Source organism: Onthophagus taurus, chromosome 8, assembly GCF_036711975.1.
Source record: "Onthophagus taurus isolate NC chromosome 8, IU_Otau_3.0, whole genome shotgun sequence".
In the NCBI taxonomy this organism is placed as follows: domain Eukaryota; kingdom Metazoa; phylum Arthropoda; class Insecta; order Coleoptera; family Scarabaeidae; genus Onthophagus; species Onthophagus taurus.
This window is the reverse complement of record NC_091973.1, coordinates 6,923,309-6,940,157: the sequence shown is the minus strand read 5'-3', so window position 1 is coordinate 6,940,157 and position 16,849 is coordinate 6,923,309. Positions and strand designations below refer to the sequence as shown.

The 16,849-nt window shown below is 28.3% G+C and overlaps 1 protein-coding gene and 1 long non-coding RNA gene across 2 annotated transcripts; one reads left to right on the top strand and one right to left on the bottom strand.

The window, feature by feature from the left end:
* Nucleotides 1-3,778: 3,778 nt before the first annotated feature.
* Nucleotides 3,779-4,573, bottom strand: LOC139430947 (uncharacterized). Its single transcript, XR_011641306.1, has 2 exons — nt 4,266-4,573; nt 3,779-4,205 (listed from the first exon to the last, which is right to left on the bottom strand). It is a non-coding gene; the product is annotated as an uncharacterized lncRNA (long non-coding RNA).
* LOC111423006 (ubiquitin conjugating enzyme E2H) lies at nt 3,943-14,938 on the top strand. Its single transcript, XM_023056254.2, has 5 exons — nt 3,943-4,131; nt 7,806-7,882; nt 8,127-8,294; nt 8,351-8,479; nt 12,819-14,938. The coding sequence occupies exons 1-5, from the start codon at nt 4,079-4,081 to the stop codon at nt 12,938-12,940; spliced, it is 549 nt and encodes a 182-aa protein (XP_022912022.1). The 5' UTR covers nt 3,943-4,078; the 3' UTR covers nt 12,941-14,938.
* Nucleotides 14,939-16,849: the final 1,911 nt, after the last annotated feature.

Here is a 16,849-nt window from a genome sequence, read left to right as displayed (position 1 = left end):
TTAAAACTTAATCGGCGAAAATTGCAAAATTCGAAAAAATTGTCGATCATTTCAAAAATTTATTTCTCAAGAACTAAAAGTGATTTTTCAAAACGGCTTTTTGCATTAAAAAGAGGATACTTTGATTAATAATTGGTGATATTTCCAAAAGGATCCTCCAAGAAATTAATTTTATAGCGAATTTTAAAAATTATCGATGAATTTTCCAAATTATCAAAACTTTAAATATTGTTTTCTCAAAACTAAAAGTTATTTTTCAAAACGGGTTCGGTCATTGGAAAGAGGACACTTTTATTAACACTTTGGGAAATTTTCATACTCATATTCCAAGAAATGGATTTTATACGAATTTTAATAACTTAATCGGCGAAAATTGTAAAATTCGAAAAAATTGTCAATTATTTCAAAAATTTATTTCTCAAGAACTAAAAGTGATTTTTCAAAACGGCTTTTTGCATTAAAAAGAGGATACTATAATTAATAATTGGTGATATTTCCACAAGGATCCTTCAAGAAATTAAATTTATAGCGAATTTTGAAAATTGCAACATCGAAAATTTGATCAAAATTTCAAATATTGTTTTCTCAAAAACTAAAAGTTATTTTTCAAAACGGGTTCGGTCATTGGAAAGAGGACACTTTTATTAACACTTTGGGAAATTTTCATACTGATATACCAAGAAATGGATTTTATACGAATTTTAAAACTTAATCGGCGAAAATTGCAAAATTCGAAAAAATTGTCGATCATTTCAAAAATTTATTTCTCAAGAATTGAAAGTGATTTTTCAAAACGGATATTTTAATTAATAATCGAAAGTGACAACAGCGACAGTTTTGTTAGTAATGAATGTGATGATGAATTACAAGCGAAGCTGCACCAAGAGATTTTATATCGAATGCTCCAGAAATGTTCTGGAAGTATTTAGAAGATTTCGAACGTTTTATATTTTTAAAAGTTACAATTTAAAATGCAGCATCTAGGGTGGCTACAACAACAACAATTTGTAGAAATTTTAAATTAGAAAGTTATATTTTTTATCGAATCTACATTCTAGAATGTTAGAAAGTAAGCGGAAATACAGCTTTTAACGAGAATATTCAAAATCATTTTCTAAATTATGTTATGGGATCTAGAAAATCTAATTATTCTTCCTAATATTCTAGAAACGAGTAATTAATTCTATATTTTCAAACTTACACACGTGGATTCTAGAAGTGTTAGAAAATATTAATTAATTAATTATTAATTAATTCTTTTTCAAGAAATCTAAAATTCCAAGAAGATAAGGATATTGACTTACATTTTTCCAAACTTTTTCAACATTATTTCTTCCATTTCAAATGCCTTATTTTTTTTTAATCACCACCTGTTGCTTTCATTCTATTATCAATCATCTAGATTCTAGAATAACCAATCAAGCGGAAAACTAACTTTGTACGCCACAATCACGAAGGCTCCAGAAACATTCTAGAATTATTTCAAAAAATTTACAAATAATAATGTAAAATAATATATTAATGTATAGATAATGGGAGATGTGAGTTTTCAAATGAGATCTCGAATGTTCCAGAAATATTCTGGTAATATTTAGAACGTTTTGTGGAGCATCTAGGGTGGTTACAACAATAATAATTTGAAGAAATGTTGAATTAGAAAATTATATTTTTTACATTCTAGAATGTTAGAAAGTAAGTGGAAATGCAAAATTCGAAAAAATTGTCGATTTTTTCAAAAATTTATTTCTCAAGAACTAAAAGTGATTTTTCAAAACGGCTTTTTGCATTAAAAAGAGGATACTTTAATTAATAATTGGTGATATTTCCACAAGGATCTTTCAAGAAATTAATTTTATACCGAATTTTGAAAGTTATCGATGAAAATAGCAATTATCAAAAGTTCAAATATTGTTTTCTCAAAAACTAAAAATTATTTTTCAAAACGGGATGGTTCATTGGAAAGAGGACACTTTGATTAACACTTTGGGAAATTTTCATACTCATATTCCAAGAAATCGATTTTATACGAATTATTAAAATTTAATCGGCGAAAATTGCAAAATTCGAAAATTATTTGATAAATTTATTTCTCAAGAACTAAAAGTGATTTTTCAAAACGGCTTTTTGCATTAAAAAGACGATACTTTGATTAATAATTGGTGATAATTCCACAAGGATCTTTCAAGAAATTAATTTTATACCGAATTTTGAAAGTTATCGATGAAAATTGCAATTATCAAAAGTTCAAATATTGTTTTCTCAAAAACTAAAAGTTATTTTTCAAAACGGGATGGTTCATTGGAAAGAGGACACTTTGATTAACACTTTGGGAAATTTTCATACTCATATTCCAAGAAATCGATTTTATACGAATTATTAAAATTTAATCGGCGAAAATTGCAAAATTCGAAAATTATTTGATAAATTTATTTCTCAAGAACTAAAAGTGATTTTTCAAAACGGCTTTTTGCATTAAAAAGAGGATACTTTAATTAATAATTGGTGATATTTCCACAAGGATCGTTTAAGAAATTAATTTTATAGCGAATTTTGAAAATTATCGATGAAAATTGCAACATCGAAAATTTTACCAAAACTTCAAATGGTGTTTTTTCAAAACGGGTTGATTCATTGGAAAGAGAACACTTTTATTAACACTTTGGGAAATTTTCATACTCATATTCCAAGAAATCGATTTTATACGAATTATTAAAATTTAATCGGCGAAAATTGCAAAATTCGAAAATTATTTGATAAATTTATTTCCCAAGAACTAAAAGTGATTTTTCAAGACGGCTTTTTGCATTAAAAAGAGGATACTTTAATTAATAATTGGTGATATTTCCACAAGGATTTTTCAAGTAATTAATATTATAGTAATTTTGAAAGTTATCGATGAAAATTGCAATTATCAAAACTTCAAATATTGTTTTCTCAAAAACTAAAAGTTAAATTTCAAAATGGGCTAATTCATTGGAAAGAGGACACTTTTATTAACACTTTGGGAAATTTTCATACTCATATTCCAAGAAATCGATTTTATACGAATTATTAAAATTTAATCGGCGAAAATTGCAAAATTCGAAAATTATTTGATAAATTTATTTCTCAAGAACTAAAAGTGATTTTTCAAAACGGCTTTTTGCATTAAAAAGAGGATACTTTAATTAATAATTGGTGATATTTCCACAAGAATTTTTCAAGAAATTAATTTTATAGCGAACTGACGAGAAAATATTTAATAATTAATTATTCCTTTTTCAAGAAATCTAAAAATTCCAAGAAGATAAGGATATTGACAAGAAAAATAAAAAACATAATCGTTCGTTTAATTACAAACATTTTTCATGCGAATACGATTAATTAGGATTTATCAAAAAAAATATTTTACATTCCAAAGAATTATTGAAATGTTCTTAGTAAACATAATGTCTTATCTATCCCCAATTAAAATTGGAAAAACCAAGCTAAATAAATATTTAGTCGAGATTGCTGCAGATGGCTTAATTTTCAAGTTTTTGATGTGCCCTCTATTAATGAAAATCTCAAATTGATTGAGAAGTTGTGTATAATGATACCTATAAATATAGTAATTTTAATGAAATTCTAAATTGTTTTATTAATAAGTTGGTTCAGATAATAATAATGAATTAACTAAGAATAATAATTTTTTAATAATAAATTTGAATAAGAAAGGTGTCGCCCTCTTAAGTATTTTATGTGAAGTTTGAACTAAAATACTGTTTTTAGAATTAAATTTATTGTTCATAAGGTTAAATTAACGATAATTTATTCATGGAACGAGTATCTTTATATTAACGATAAAATAGTTGTATAATTATATAACGTAAATAGATTTGTTTCACAATAAGAGTTAAATTCTGTTGTTGCATGTGGATTGGTGTCGCAAGGTGGCGCGCACGCGCATAGTATAAGTAATTTGACAGAAGGTACAGATTGTGAGTAGCATTGAACAAGTTATTAACGTCCATTGTGTTGTAAAAGTGACTGCTTTTAAGTTTGCCAGCAGATAGTTGACTGTTTAGCTGAATGTTGAACGGTTTATGATAGTTGAAAGATGTCTTCGCCAAGTGCTGGAAAAAGACGGATGGACACCGATGTCATTAAACTGTATCCTTTATGATGGGTATATATTGAAAATGTAAACAATAACACACTCATTTACATCAGCTGATCATGGAAATCTACCACAAAGAAACCACGAAACAACCAAATAATTTTAATTAGGGACGGTTATTCGTTACCTTGTCTCAGCTCATCCTTGTTTTGGTGTCCTTCAGAAGAAAAAATGCACACTCACTTAAACGCCAATTACAATTATTTTCTTACAGATATGAAATCAATACAGTTGTTTCTGAATATCTATGATTTGGCCTTGTAATAATTTTTGTATAATTTTTTGAATTTTGAACTCTTCAATATTTGGCCTTACAGGAAGTAATTAAAATTTTTTTTAGGCCAAAATTTTTCCTGTTTAAATTTAGAAATTATGATTCAAAATTGTTTCTATGACTCAGAAACAATTTATATTGCAAGTATTAATCTTAAGCAACAAAAATTTATATGTGCTAATTAATACTTCATATGCATTAAACTAGATGTTTCTGAACAAATTGTAACTATTTATTTTTTAGATCATGAAGTGTCTATTTGCAAAAGCTTTTACTACTTGTGATAGGACTTAACTTCAAGCAAAATTTCGAAAATCCTTTGCTAGTAATAAACATGTTATTGATATTTGAAGTTGGGATAAAGCAACCAAGAAAGGTGATGTGCGTACACTGATAAAAATTGTATTGCATAACTATAAAAAACGCAAATATGGAGTTCTACTGTATGTATATTCATTTAATCAGTACAAAGATTACCAAAGAATAAACAACTAACTAAATGGAAAACTTCGCAAAATTATATTTAAGTCCATAATGTTTTTTTTAGTATTCTTATCTTTAATCTTCTTCCCTCATGGTATCTCCATTAACTTTACATTTGAAATTTGCTTTCCTCGTTTTGGAACTACAACTTTTGAATTATAAGCAACTTCGCCTTGTATCAGAATTTCATTTGGACCTTGTGCCACTGAGCAGGAGGATTTTTCAGACGCCTAAATTTCACCTAAATTAGTTAAAGTTCTGGTTTTACCATTATTTCTATCTTGCAAATTTTTTTTTCAATTTGTGCAAACACCCTGAAATGAGACAACGCAATGCAAAGATTAAACTTCATTAGATCCTTTTGAATACTCTTGATCTCTCCATACATGTAAAGCTGCCTTTTGTAATACACAATTTGATCTGAAACTCTAGGAATTGCAAAATTTTTCTCACAATCAATGGATGTAGTAACTAAATTATCTTTTTTTACTCTTAAAATGTCATAAAATGCTTTATATTTCATTTGGTGAAGCTTCTTTTCGCAATTTAATGTATTTAAAATTGTTTCATCTTTCTAGGTTTTTAATTCAAGACACTTTGAGCATATATTTTTCTAAAATTTGACTTTCATTGAGTTATCACAAGGATTGTTATACAATCAATGCATTTTCTGAGGACTTTGATCGATAATAGTGTGATTCGATTCGCTGGAATGTTTTAATGAAGTTTATAATCGAGGTCATTTTATCGTCATATAATTTCGTGCGACGATCCCCACCACAACTCGGATAGAAAGAAACCTTTAGACATGTATAGTCTGGTTTCTACAAATACGTACTGATTTGGAGTGCACTTTGTCAAAATATTTTAAAGTAATAGCGCTAACGGATTTTAAAATAAATCCGTCTTGCTCAGATTTTGTAATAGCAACACTTTTAATTACGTTACCAACATAACGAGTAATAAGAAGAAATCACGCGGTACAGAGCATGCGCAAAGCCAAATAATTATGGATGTAACATACTAGCATATTTACACACATTTCCAAGTGGGATGTAGCAGTTTTTGACTTTACCACATCACGAAGCATTTTTGATAAAATATGGATATAGCCGCTTTTGCAAATAGATGCCTCATATGTGAGCAGGAAGGGTCTTACCTTTAGTTTTGTGAAAAGAACGAACTCTTTTTTATTAGTAAAGTCCACATGAATTTAAGTACCATAACCGATTTAAGCTAAAATTTATGTGGACTTAGTTTACTTACAAAACGGAATTAGAAATACGTAGACGTTTTTGTGCGATAAATTACCTTATAAATTGCACTTTGAATATATCAAAGATCATTATACACCTTTCCTACTGTAATTTTTAAGTTAAGGGGATGAAGATTTTGCTTCACGTTTGGAATTATTAAATTTAAATTGCGATTTTGACCTGGCCTTGATACTCTGGCCTTGGCCATTTTTATTTTGGACACACAAGAATTTGCAGTGTTGTATTGGTGTAAATTAGTGATGGTATGGATAGTGATTTTGCGAAAAAATTTTATAATTTTTTCAAAAATTTATTTCACAAGAACTAAAAGTGATTTTTCAAAACGGATTTTTGCATTAAAAAGAGGATACTTTAATTAATAATTGGTGATATTTTCACAAGGATCCTTCAAGAAATGAATTTTATAGCGAATTTTGAAAATTATCGATGAAAATTGTAAATTATCAAAACTTCAAACATTGTTTTCTCAAAAACTAAAAGTTATTTTTTAAAACAGGTTCGGTCATTGGAAAGAGGACACTTTTATTAACATTTTGGGAAATTTTCATACTCATATTCCAAGAAATGGATTTTATACGAATTTTTAAAACTTAATCGGCGAAAATTGCAAAATTCGAAAAAATTGTAGATTATTTCAAAAATTTATTTCTCAAGAACTAAAAGTGAGATTTCAAAACGGCTTTTTGCATTAAAAAGAGGATACTATAATTAATAATTGGTGATATTTCCATAAGGATCCTTCAAGAAATTAATTTTATAGTGAATTTTGAAAATTATCGATGAAAATTGCAAATTATCAAAACTTCAAACATTGTTTTCTCAAAAACTAAAAGTTATTTTTCAAAACGGGTTCGGTCGTTGGAAAGAGGACACTTTTATTAACACTTTGGGAAATTTTCATACTCATATTCCAAGAAGTCGATTTTATACGAATTTTTAAAACATAATCGGCGAAAATTGCAAAATTTTCAAAAATTTTCAAAAATTTATTTCTCAAGAACTAAAAGTGATTTTTCAAAACGGCTTTTTGCATTAAAAAGAGGATACAATAATTAATAATTGGTGATATTTCCACAAGGATCCTTCAAGAAATGAATTTTATAGCGAATTTTGAAAATTATCGATGAAAATTGCAAATTATTAAAACTTCAAATATTGTTTTCTCAAAAACTAAAAGTTATTTTTCAAAACCGGTTCGGTCATTGGAAAGAGGACACTTTTATTAACACTTTGGGAAATTTTCATACTCATATTCCAAGAAATGGAATTTATACGAATTTTTAAAACTTAATCGGCGAAAATTGCAAAAAAAAAGAAGAAAACTGGTAGATTTATAGTTTTTATCTTTGGCAAAAACTCAGAGAGCCAAACCTTATTGAAAGCTTGTGCTAACTCGAGGAATTAGGTGTTTATTAGATATGTTTAATTCGGACATGTGCTTGATAGCACTCTTTTATGGCTATTATCTAGTTTTATTGTCTAGTTTTATTTATTAAATCGCCTAACGTATTCGCATCAATATTAAATCAATCATTGATGTACCATGCGTAATACTGCATTGCTACCCTAGTTGTCTTATTAAGTATGTTAGTCGTTATTAGTTGCAACAATTTTCCTTAATTAGAAATAACAGTATTGAAAGCAAACATGAAGTTACAATTATGAGTGGATTGAACGATTTTTGCGTTAAATTTTATGGACCTCGTGGAAGTAAGTTTTTAATGAAGAATGCAAAAAATATTCCGTTCATTTTTTTTATACTCGCGATTTATGGAAAATTTATATAACATTCCTCCTGAATACTTTTTGCATTTATCATATTTTACTTTTATTTATCGCATATGTTGAGACGGTTGTAATCAAAAGAGGCATGATTAATTAAATTCCTTATGACTCACTGTTTGTTGAATGTAATTTATTGATATGGATTTCCACAAATTTTTAAATATTTCAGCACCGTACGAAGGTGGTGTTTGGAAGGTTCGTGTTCACTTGCCAGAGCATTACCCGTTTAAATCCCCGAGCATAGGATTTATGAATAGGGTTTACCATCCGAATATAGACGAGGTCTCAGGTACAGTTTGTCTGGATGTTATTAACCAGGCATGGACTGCCTTATACGGTAAGAAAAGGATTACGTAACAAATTTAATTTTTTTTAAATATTTCTTCCTTGTAGATTTATCAAATATATTTGAATCGTTTCTGCCGCAATTATTAACATACCCGAATCCCATAGATCCATTAAACGGAGATGCGGCCGCTATGTATCTTCATAAACCTGAAGAATATAAGAAGAAAGTAACAGGTTAATTATTTTTTAATTTATAATAATAATAACTTTTTCAACCCCTCGGTCTTCATCCTTGGATTCCCCCTCTCCCGTCTAGTTTTTTGATATATCCCTCATGTCCTCATAATTAATACTTCTCTTCGCCAACTCCGCCCCTGTCTGTCATCCTTCCCCCTGGCTTTGCAGTTTGCACATACCTCTCCCTATTCCCACAGTTCTTAAACTCGTGGCCCTTTTCCGCACAATGCCCACATACCTTATTATATTTAGTTTTTGTAAATTAGTGAGTTTATTAGTTAGTGATAAAAAGGGTTCTTTGTTACAATTAATTATCAGCATTGCAAGTATGCAACCAATAACGCGATTAGCGTATTACAATACGAATACTGTGATATTAATTGCATACTTGCAATGATGACGTCGGGTACGATAATTAATTAACACAGTGTACTTTGTTCTTTAGAGTAATAATTACTGGTGAGTGATCTGAATCTAGCCCTAACTTTTCTTCTATGTTTACGAGGTTAAGCGATATACAGGCTGGTCCATTTAACGTGAGACAAGCGATTATCTCGAAAACGGTTCATTTTACATAAAACTGAACCAAATGAAAGTTTTTATTTTAATTCTCAAAATCTCTTAATTTTAATTTAATTTTATTTAACATGCGCATGTTACACTTCTGAGTAGATTTTTAGTTCAGTTGTGTTTGTTCTTTTTCATTTAAAGTTAAACTTTTCTTGTTAATTATCATTCTGCTTTAATTTCAATTTTTTGTAAATTTTTCAATTTGCTACATTTTGTTTTTATATCTTTTTCGAATACTTCTCAAATTTTTATTATATCGTTTAAATTTTCAATATTATTTCATTCTGGTTCATTTTAACATTTAACCCTTTAATATTCAACTTGTAATTTTTTTCATTTTTGTTGGAAACATATTTTTTAAATTTTCTCTTCTTTTTCTCTCTACAACATTTTGCTTTTTTACTGAAGTTTTTTGTTAACATTCCAATGTACGTACATCTTACGCAAGTTTTGCCACTAAATTGCGTGCCTGAAGACGACTCATACAATATTGTAGCACTATAACAATTTAACATTTTTCAAATGAAAGTTGTTCTGTGCAAAGAGGGAAACCATATTACGATTTCAAGGTCATATGAAGGTCACGACAGATTTTTTAAATGGTACCCTATGTTTTTGATTGCAAAATCTGAATTTATGGATAAAAGTAAAATAATTAAAAAAAAAAATTACCGTGTGGTTTTGCCAATACGACTTCGAAACATCTTTTGTAGACAAAATCTAAATAATTTTTTTATTCAAATGGCTCTAAATATTGTTTATTTATAAAAAAAAAATGATTAAACTATACTATTAATCAACAACAAGTATAAAATTTATAATAAATGTTCAAATATTTCCCCACCCACTTCAATATAGCTCCCCCAATCTGTTAAAGGCCAAAAAAGATTATCATTGTGAGTATTGTTGTGTACCAAAATATTAAAAAAAAACCCAAGTTTAAAAAGTGGGCTGTGACTACTGTATTTTATAAAAAAACAAATTATTAAAAAAAATAATATGACAAGTCTATATAAAAGATTGTAATTAATCTTGTAATTAATAAAATTGTTAATAAACAATATCATCTTGAGGAAGTCGTTCAATTTTCTGATAATATTAACATCGACGGGAAAAAGAGTCGTAATAACTCCCACCGCTGCCACCAGTTTGTTTATTAACAATTTTATTAATTACAAGATTAATTACAATCTTTTATATATACTTGTCATATTATTTTTTTTAATAATTTGTTTTTTTATAAAATACAGTAGTCTTAGCCCACTTTTTAAACTAGGGTTTTTTTTTAGCTGAAGCTAAGCTGGAGGCAACTAGCAGCTTTATAAACACTGCAAAAAATAAAGCTGAATGAAAATAGAGTCAACGATAAAAGCAATCTAAATAGTAATTTTAATCCGAATGTGCTGAATAGGTTTTTCGTTGATACTCAAAATGATATCGTTGAAGGGCTGCTAAGTGGTGTGCTTGATCCCATTCTCATATGTGAATGTGTGGATTAAATGTTAGCGCAATCTCATTTTTCAGAAGTTGGTCCTATTAAAGTACGTGAGTTGCTCTTTTCATTTAAGAGTGTAGGACACGTGATGTTTTTTCCATCCCAACTTATTTTATAAAGAGGAATGTAGACATGTTGACAAAAGTTCTAAATTCAGTATTTGCTGATTCTCAGTTCCCTGATATATTGAAAATAGCTAACGTGATGCTCGTGCATAAAAAGGGAAATACTACGGATTGCTCCAATTATAGGCTTTTCCAAGGTGTTTAAGCGTGCAATGTATAATAAAATGGTTTCTTATATAGAGGGAAATAAGTTGCTTTGCCCAAATCAATACGGATTTCGAAAGGGTAGGTGCACGTCGGATGTTGTTGTCAAGTTTGTTGACATGTCCTTGGATTCTTTTGAGAGGGGTCATCATTTTTTTTGGGTTCTCTTGAGAAAACTATCTAAAGTGTATAACTTCGCTAGTGACGCTGTGCAAGTAACGTTGCATGGTGCGGTATCGAGTGAGCTCAGTTTGAAGGATCCATACTTGGCCCGCTTCTATTCCTGCTTTACATTAATGACTTTCCTCAGTATTTGGGTGATGATGTGGAATGTTTACGCGGATGACGGTACTATATTGGTTACGAGGCCTGATTTTGATCGGGTTGTAGAGAGATCTGACCTTGTTCTGGAGCATTGCCAATGAGCTGTGTTTGAACCAAGTATTATTATTATTATTTGTAGTGGTGTTTACCTTTTGTGTAGGATATCTAAGATTGTGGATGCCATACTATGCCTTTATTCACTGCCATATTAATTATGCTATTTTGGCTTGGGGGAACAGCCCTGCAAGTCAATATGCTTTTAGACTTCAGCGTAGGGCGGTGCGTGTGCTGGGTAATCTTGGTTATGCTGAAGATTGTAGATCTTTGTTTATTAAGTTTCAGATTCTGACGTTGCCTTCACTTTACGTTCTTCAGTCAATTATATATGCACATAAACGTATTGGTCAGATGCCTATTCATGGGGGCCGCCATGTTTAGCTAAAATTATTCTAAAAGTTGCCTCTGAAGAACTTGTAAGATTTATTTACGGTGAATCCTCATAATTGTTGATGATTATTAATAATGTTTGATTGTTTTCAATTTTTTAATATTGTTCAGATAGAGATTTGTCTTATTTATGGTTTTTCTTATGAAAATCACAATTAATTGGTGTTATTCAGTTAGTACTAGATCCTAGTAAGTGCACAACTTCCATAGCCAACTATAAAGACAAAATTTTTTTTTCATAATAGCAACGCTTTACAGTACAATGTAGCATATTTGATTTTTTTTTGCAAAAACTATTATCTTTAAGGAAAAAACTAAAGAGACAAAAAAGTACCAATAATGAATAAGTTTTACAACCCATATTTTTTTATGTTAATATTCCATGGTGTTAAAAAGTTGTTATAAAAAAATCAAAGCGGTTGTGAATTTCATCACCTTAGAGGGCGCTGGGAAATTTTAAGGTATGGCTGAAAAAAAGGTATTAAATAAAAGTTAAATGTAAATTTTTGGTTCAACTTTGACAGCTCATAGCTCGAAAACAAAAGAGTTGCGACTCTATGTATATATAAAAAACTCATGTTATTTCGTCAAGTACTACATCTTAGTAAAGTTTCCCGATTAAAAACTGAACCACCCTGTATATGTTCAGTATCGCAGTTTGACTAAAGGGCAGCGGGGATCAAATTCAAAGTCAGGTTTTATATAACTGGCTTAGGTCGTATATAATTGTAAAGGCGTTCTACTCTGTTGACGAGTTTTTGCAGAGTGATGTTGTAATGTAGGAAAACGCTGCGTTTTCTTATAAATAAATACTTTTGATTTTTAGACCTTTCCAAAGGTATTTCCGACGAGCCAGGTCACCCGATGTGCTTCTTCTGGATTTTTTTTTGTTGAGCATTCTTAAATAGTATTCTAAGAATTAAGAACTAAAGACAATGTATCGAAGCGGGTAGGAAAATGTTTAAAAATTCATATATCTTATTTGTTCTTGCTCAATTTTTTTCAAAAGATGTTTTGGCAAAACCACACAATAAAATTTTTTTATTTTTTTTAAATAAAATATTAGGGTGCCATTTAAAAAATTGGTCGTGACCTTCATATAACCTTGAAAATAAGGTGTTATTATGTAAACCCCAAGTATAAATTTGTTGTCAAGATGTAGAATTTTAGATATTATTAAGAATAATAATCTTTTTTTTTTAATTTAAATTTTGTTATCTTTGATTGTTAGAATATGTAAGAAAGTACGCCACGGAAGAAGCATTGCGAGGTCAGGAGACAAATGTGAGCTCGGATAGCGAGTCTAGCATGTCGGATTTTTCGGAAGACGAAGCGGAAGACATGGAATTATAACGCAAGCTGTACGCACACGGATGCAGCCGCTCAATATCTATATTTTCAATTGCTTCATTTTAATCAGCCATTTAATTTCCTCAGTGTTCATAGTTGCGTGCGTTGCGTGCTAAAGAGTGCTTACTAAGTTGTTGTTAGAATTGTTATTTTAGTTGATTATTATTATTTATTTAACGATGACCAAATAGCGGGAGTTTATTTATTTTTTTTAAACACCTTTTTTTGTATTTTTCAATGTTTTCAGCATCCCGCGTCTCTTCTCAAATTATTACTTACTTTCACATAGCCTTTTCCCGGCACCCTCTCTTCAAGTTTTTTTTTATAATATAATTTTAGTTTAAGTAATAATACGATAGGAAATATTGGGGTAGAAGTTTCGCTGGAGAGAATTTAACAATATAATAGATATTATCTGTGTTAAAAAAAGGTGTTTACAGTCTTCGTAAAATGAATATATTGTTATTATATTAAGCATAAATTTTTTTTGGGTCAAAATTTAAGAATCATGTTTTAGTATTAATTTTATATATCGAATTTGTAAAATGAAATTATAACAAGAAAAGAAAGAATTTGTAATATTTAAGATCAAGTACTTAGAACACCATTAATTGATTTTTTTGTACCAAATTCTATTTGTTAAATAATTTATTAGTTTGTAATTTTTATCATTTAAGCATGGGTTTCAAACAAAAAATATTTTTTTTTTTCTCATGTAAATATTTGCAGCCCTTTGATTTTTAATTAAAAATAATCGTTTTCAACTATTTCAAGAGCAAAAACTTTGAATGTTTTCATCTCATCGACGTTTTCAATGGAAATTTCTAAATGAATTCTAAAATTTATTAAAAATGAGGACAATCATCGGTATATTTTTTGTCATTCAAAGAGGTTTTGCTTAAAGTGGAGAAATACAGCACAAGATAACTCTGAAGGTGGAAATAAACATAAACATTCTTCCGTCCAGACAGATCACTACATATAAAATGAAACTGTGCCACTTTAGGTAAAACTTGAATAATCTAAAAATGTATAAATGTTGTAACATTATAATCACAGAGGGCTGTATTCATTTTAATATTGTGAACACATAGAGGAACCCTGTTTAAATATGTAAAAACACCACTAAGTGTACCTATTATTAATTGTGTCAAACAAATAACAAAAACTAAAAATTGGGCTATAAACGACTAACAATATTTTGTGTAAGATCTGCATGATTATCAGATTGTTGAAAATACATAGCTTTTTTGCAAGATTTTTAGTATAATATTTTTTTTAATTTGAATAAGCATATATTTTTTTAGTGCAATAGTTTAAATAATATATGATTTTTGCTTTTGCAAAATCTTTTATGCGTACAGTGTGTTGTAAAAGTTTTCTTACAAAGAAGGAACCAATTTAAAAAAATAAATAAAAAATTGGTTAGAATTGTTAGTCACTGCCCCACAATTTCTTGTTAAAAAAATAAATTAGTTAAGTAAACGTAAACGAGTGAATTAAATATTAATAAATAAATATATTAATAAATTTAAAGATTTTTCGGGTCAAACATTTTTCATATCAACGTTGTATCGATCCTTTTACAATCACCACTGTGTAAGAATAACTTAAAAAGATGCGCTAGATATATATTTTCCTCCCAATTTTCGAATAACCACATTGGAATCTAATCTATTAATTTTTTTGAAAACCGCGTACGTTGTTATTGTTTTAAAAAAATCCCTTTAAAGGCAGATGTTATTTTTTTACCAGTTTAGAGTATACCACTAAATACATATGAAATGATTTCTGTTTTTGGTCTCTAGGTTTAACTACTGTGAATAAATTATATTTGAACATTTACATCGCAAATACATAATAAATGAGTAACATGCGCAAATAAATATACTCGGTTATGTATATTTATATGTGCTCTTCTTAATCATAAGATCAAATTGTAGTTATGGAGTGTCATTTTTTAGTAGTTAACAATAAATTAATATTACGATTTAATAATAATCTATTGCATTTTATTTTCCTTATTTATTTACAATTACAAATATGCTATGTAGCGATTTTTCTAATAAAATGTTTAAAGCGAACTGTTTAAAGTCGTCCAATAGCGATTCACGGAAAAAGTTTATTTCTCTTTCTGTGTCGAATGAAGTTATCGATGAAAATTGCAAAATTTTAAAAAATTGTCGATTATTTCAAAAATTTATATCTCAAGAACTAAAAGTGATTTTTCAAAACGGCTTTTTGTATTAAAAAGAGGATACTTTAATTAATAATTGGTGATATTTCCACAAGGATCCTTCAAGAAATTAATTTTATAGCGAATTTTGAAAATTATCGATGAAAATTGCAAATTATCAAAACTTCAAATATTGTTTTCTCAAAAACTAAAAATTATTTTTCAAAACGGGTTGGTTAATTGGAAAGAGGATGCTTTTATTAATATTTTGGGAAATTTTCATACTTATATTCCAAGAAATCGATTTTATACGAATTATTAAAATTTAATCGGCGAAAATTGCAAAATTCGAAAATTATTTCATAAATTTATTTCTCAAGAACTAAAAGTGATTTTTTAAAACGGCTTTTTGCATTAAAAAGAGGATACTTTAATTAATAATTGGTGATATTTCCACGAGGATCCTTGAAGAAATTAATTTTATAGCGAATTTTGAAAATTATCGATGAAAATTGCAAATTATCAAAACTTCAAATATTGTTTTCTCAAAAACTAAAAATTATTTTTCAAAACGGGTTGGTTAATTGGAAAGAGGATGCTTTTATTAATATTTTGGGAAATTTTCATACTTATATTCCAAGAAATCGATTTTATACGAATTATTAAAATTTAATCGGCGAAAATTGCAAAATTCGAATATTATTTCATAAATTTATTTCTCAAGAACTAAAAGTGATTTTTCAAAACGGCTTTTTGTATTAAAAAGAGGATACTTTAATTAATAATTGGTGATATTTCCACGAGGATCCTTCAAGAAATTAATTTTATAGCGAATTTTGAAAATTATCGATGAAAATTGGAAATTATCAAAACTTCAAATATTGTTTTCTCAAAAACTAAACATTATTTTTCAAAGCGGGTTGGTTCATTGGAAAGAGGACGCTGTTATTAACATTTTGGGAAATTTTCATACTTATATTCCAAGAAATCGATTTTGTACGAATTATTAAAATTTAATCGGCGAAAATTGCAAAATTCGAAAATTATTTCATAAATTTATTTCTCAAGAACTAAAAGTGATTTTTCAAAACGGCTTTTTGTATTAAAAAGAGGATACTTTAATTAATAATTGGTGATATTTCCACGAGGATCCTTCAAGAAATTAATTTTATAGCGAATTTTGAAAATTATCGGTAAAAATTGCAAATTATCAAAACTTCAAATATTGTTTTCTCAAAAACTAAACATTATTTTTCAAAACGGGTTGGTTCATTGGAAAGAGGACGCTGTTATTAACATTTTGGGAAATTTTCATACTTATATTCCAAGAAATCGATTTTGTACGAATTATTAAAATTTAATCGGCGAAAATTGCAAAATTCGAAAATTATTTCATAAAGTTATTTCTCAAGAACTAAAAGTGATTTTTGAAAACAGCTTTTTGTATTAAAAAGAGGATACTTTAATTAATAATTGGTGATATTTCCACGAGGATCCTTCAAGAAATTAATTTTATAGCGAATTTTGAAAATTATCGATGAAAATTGGAAATTATCAAAACTTCAAATATTGTTTTCTCAAAAACTAAAAATTATTTTTCAAAACGGGTTGGTTAATTGGAAAGAGGATGCTTTTATTAATATTTTGGGAAATTTTCATACTTATATTCCAAGAAATCGATTTTATACGAATTATTAAAATTTAATCGGCGAAAATTGCAAAATTCGAAAATTATT

What these genes read in the sequence shown, in the direction of transcription:
- LOC111423006 (XM_023056254.2), top strand. Translation starts at nt 4,079, where the DNA reads ATGTCTTCGCCAAGTGCTGGAAAAAGACGGATGGACACCGATGTCATT. An exon ending in GACACCGATGTCATTAAACT is followed by an intron (nt 4,132 to 7,805) that starts GTATCCTTTATG and finishes TAGAAATAACAG; the next exon opens with TATTGAAAGCAAACATGAAG. An exon ending in ATATAAGAAGAAAGTAACAG is followed by an intron (nt 8,480 to 12,818) that starts GTTAATTATTTT and finishes TTTGATTGTTAG; the next exon opens with AATATGTAAGAAAGTACGCC.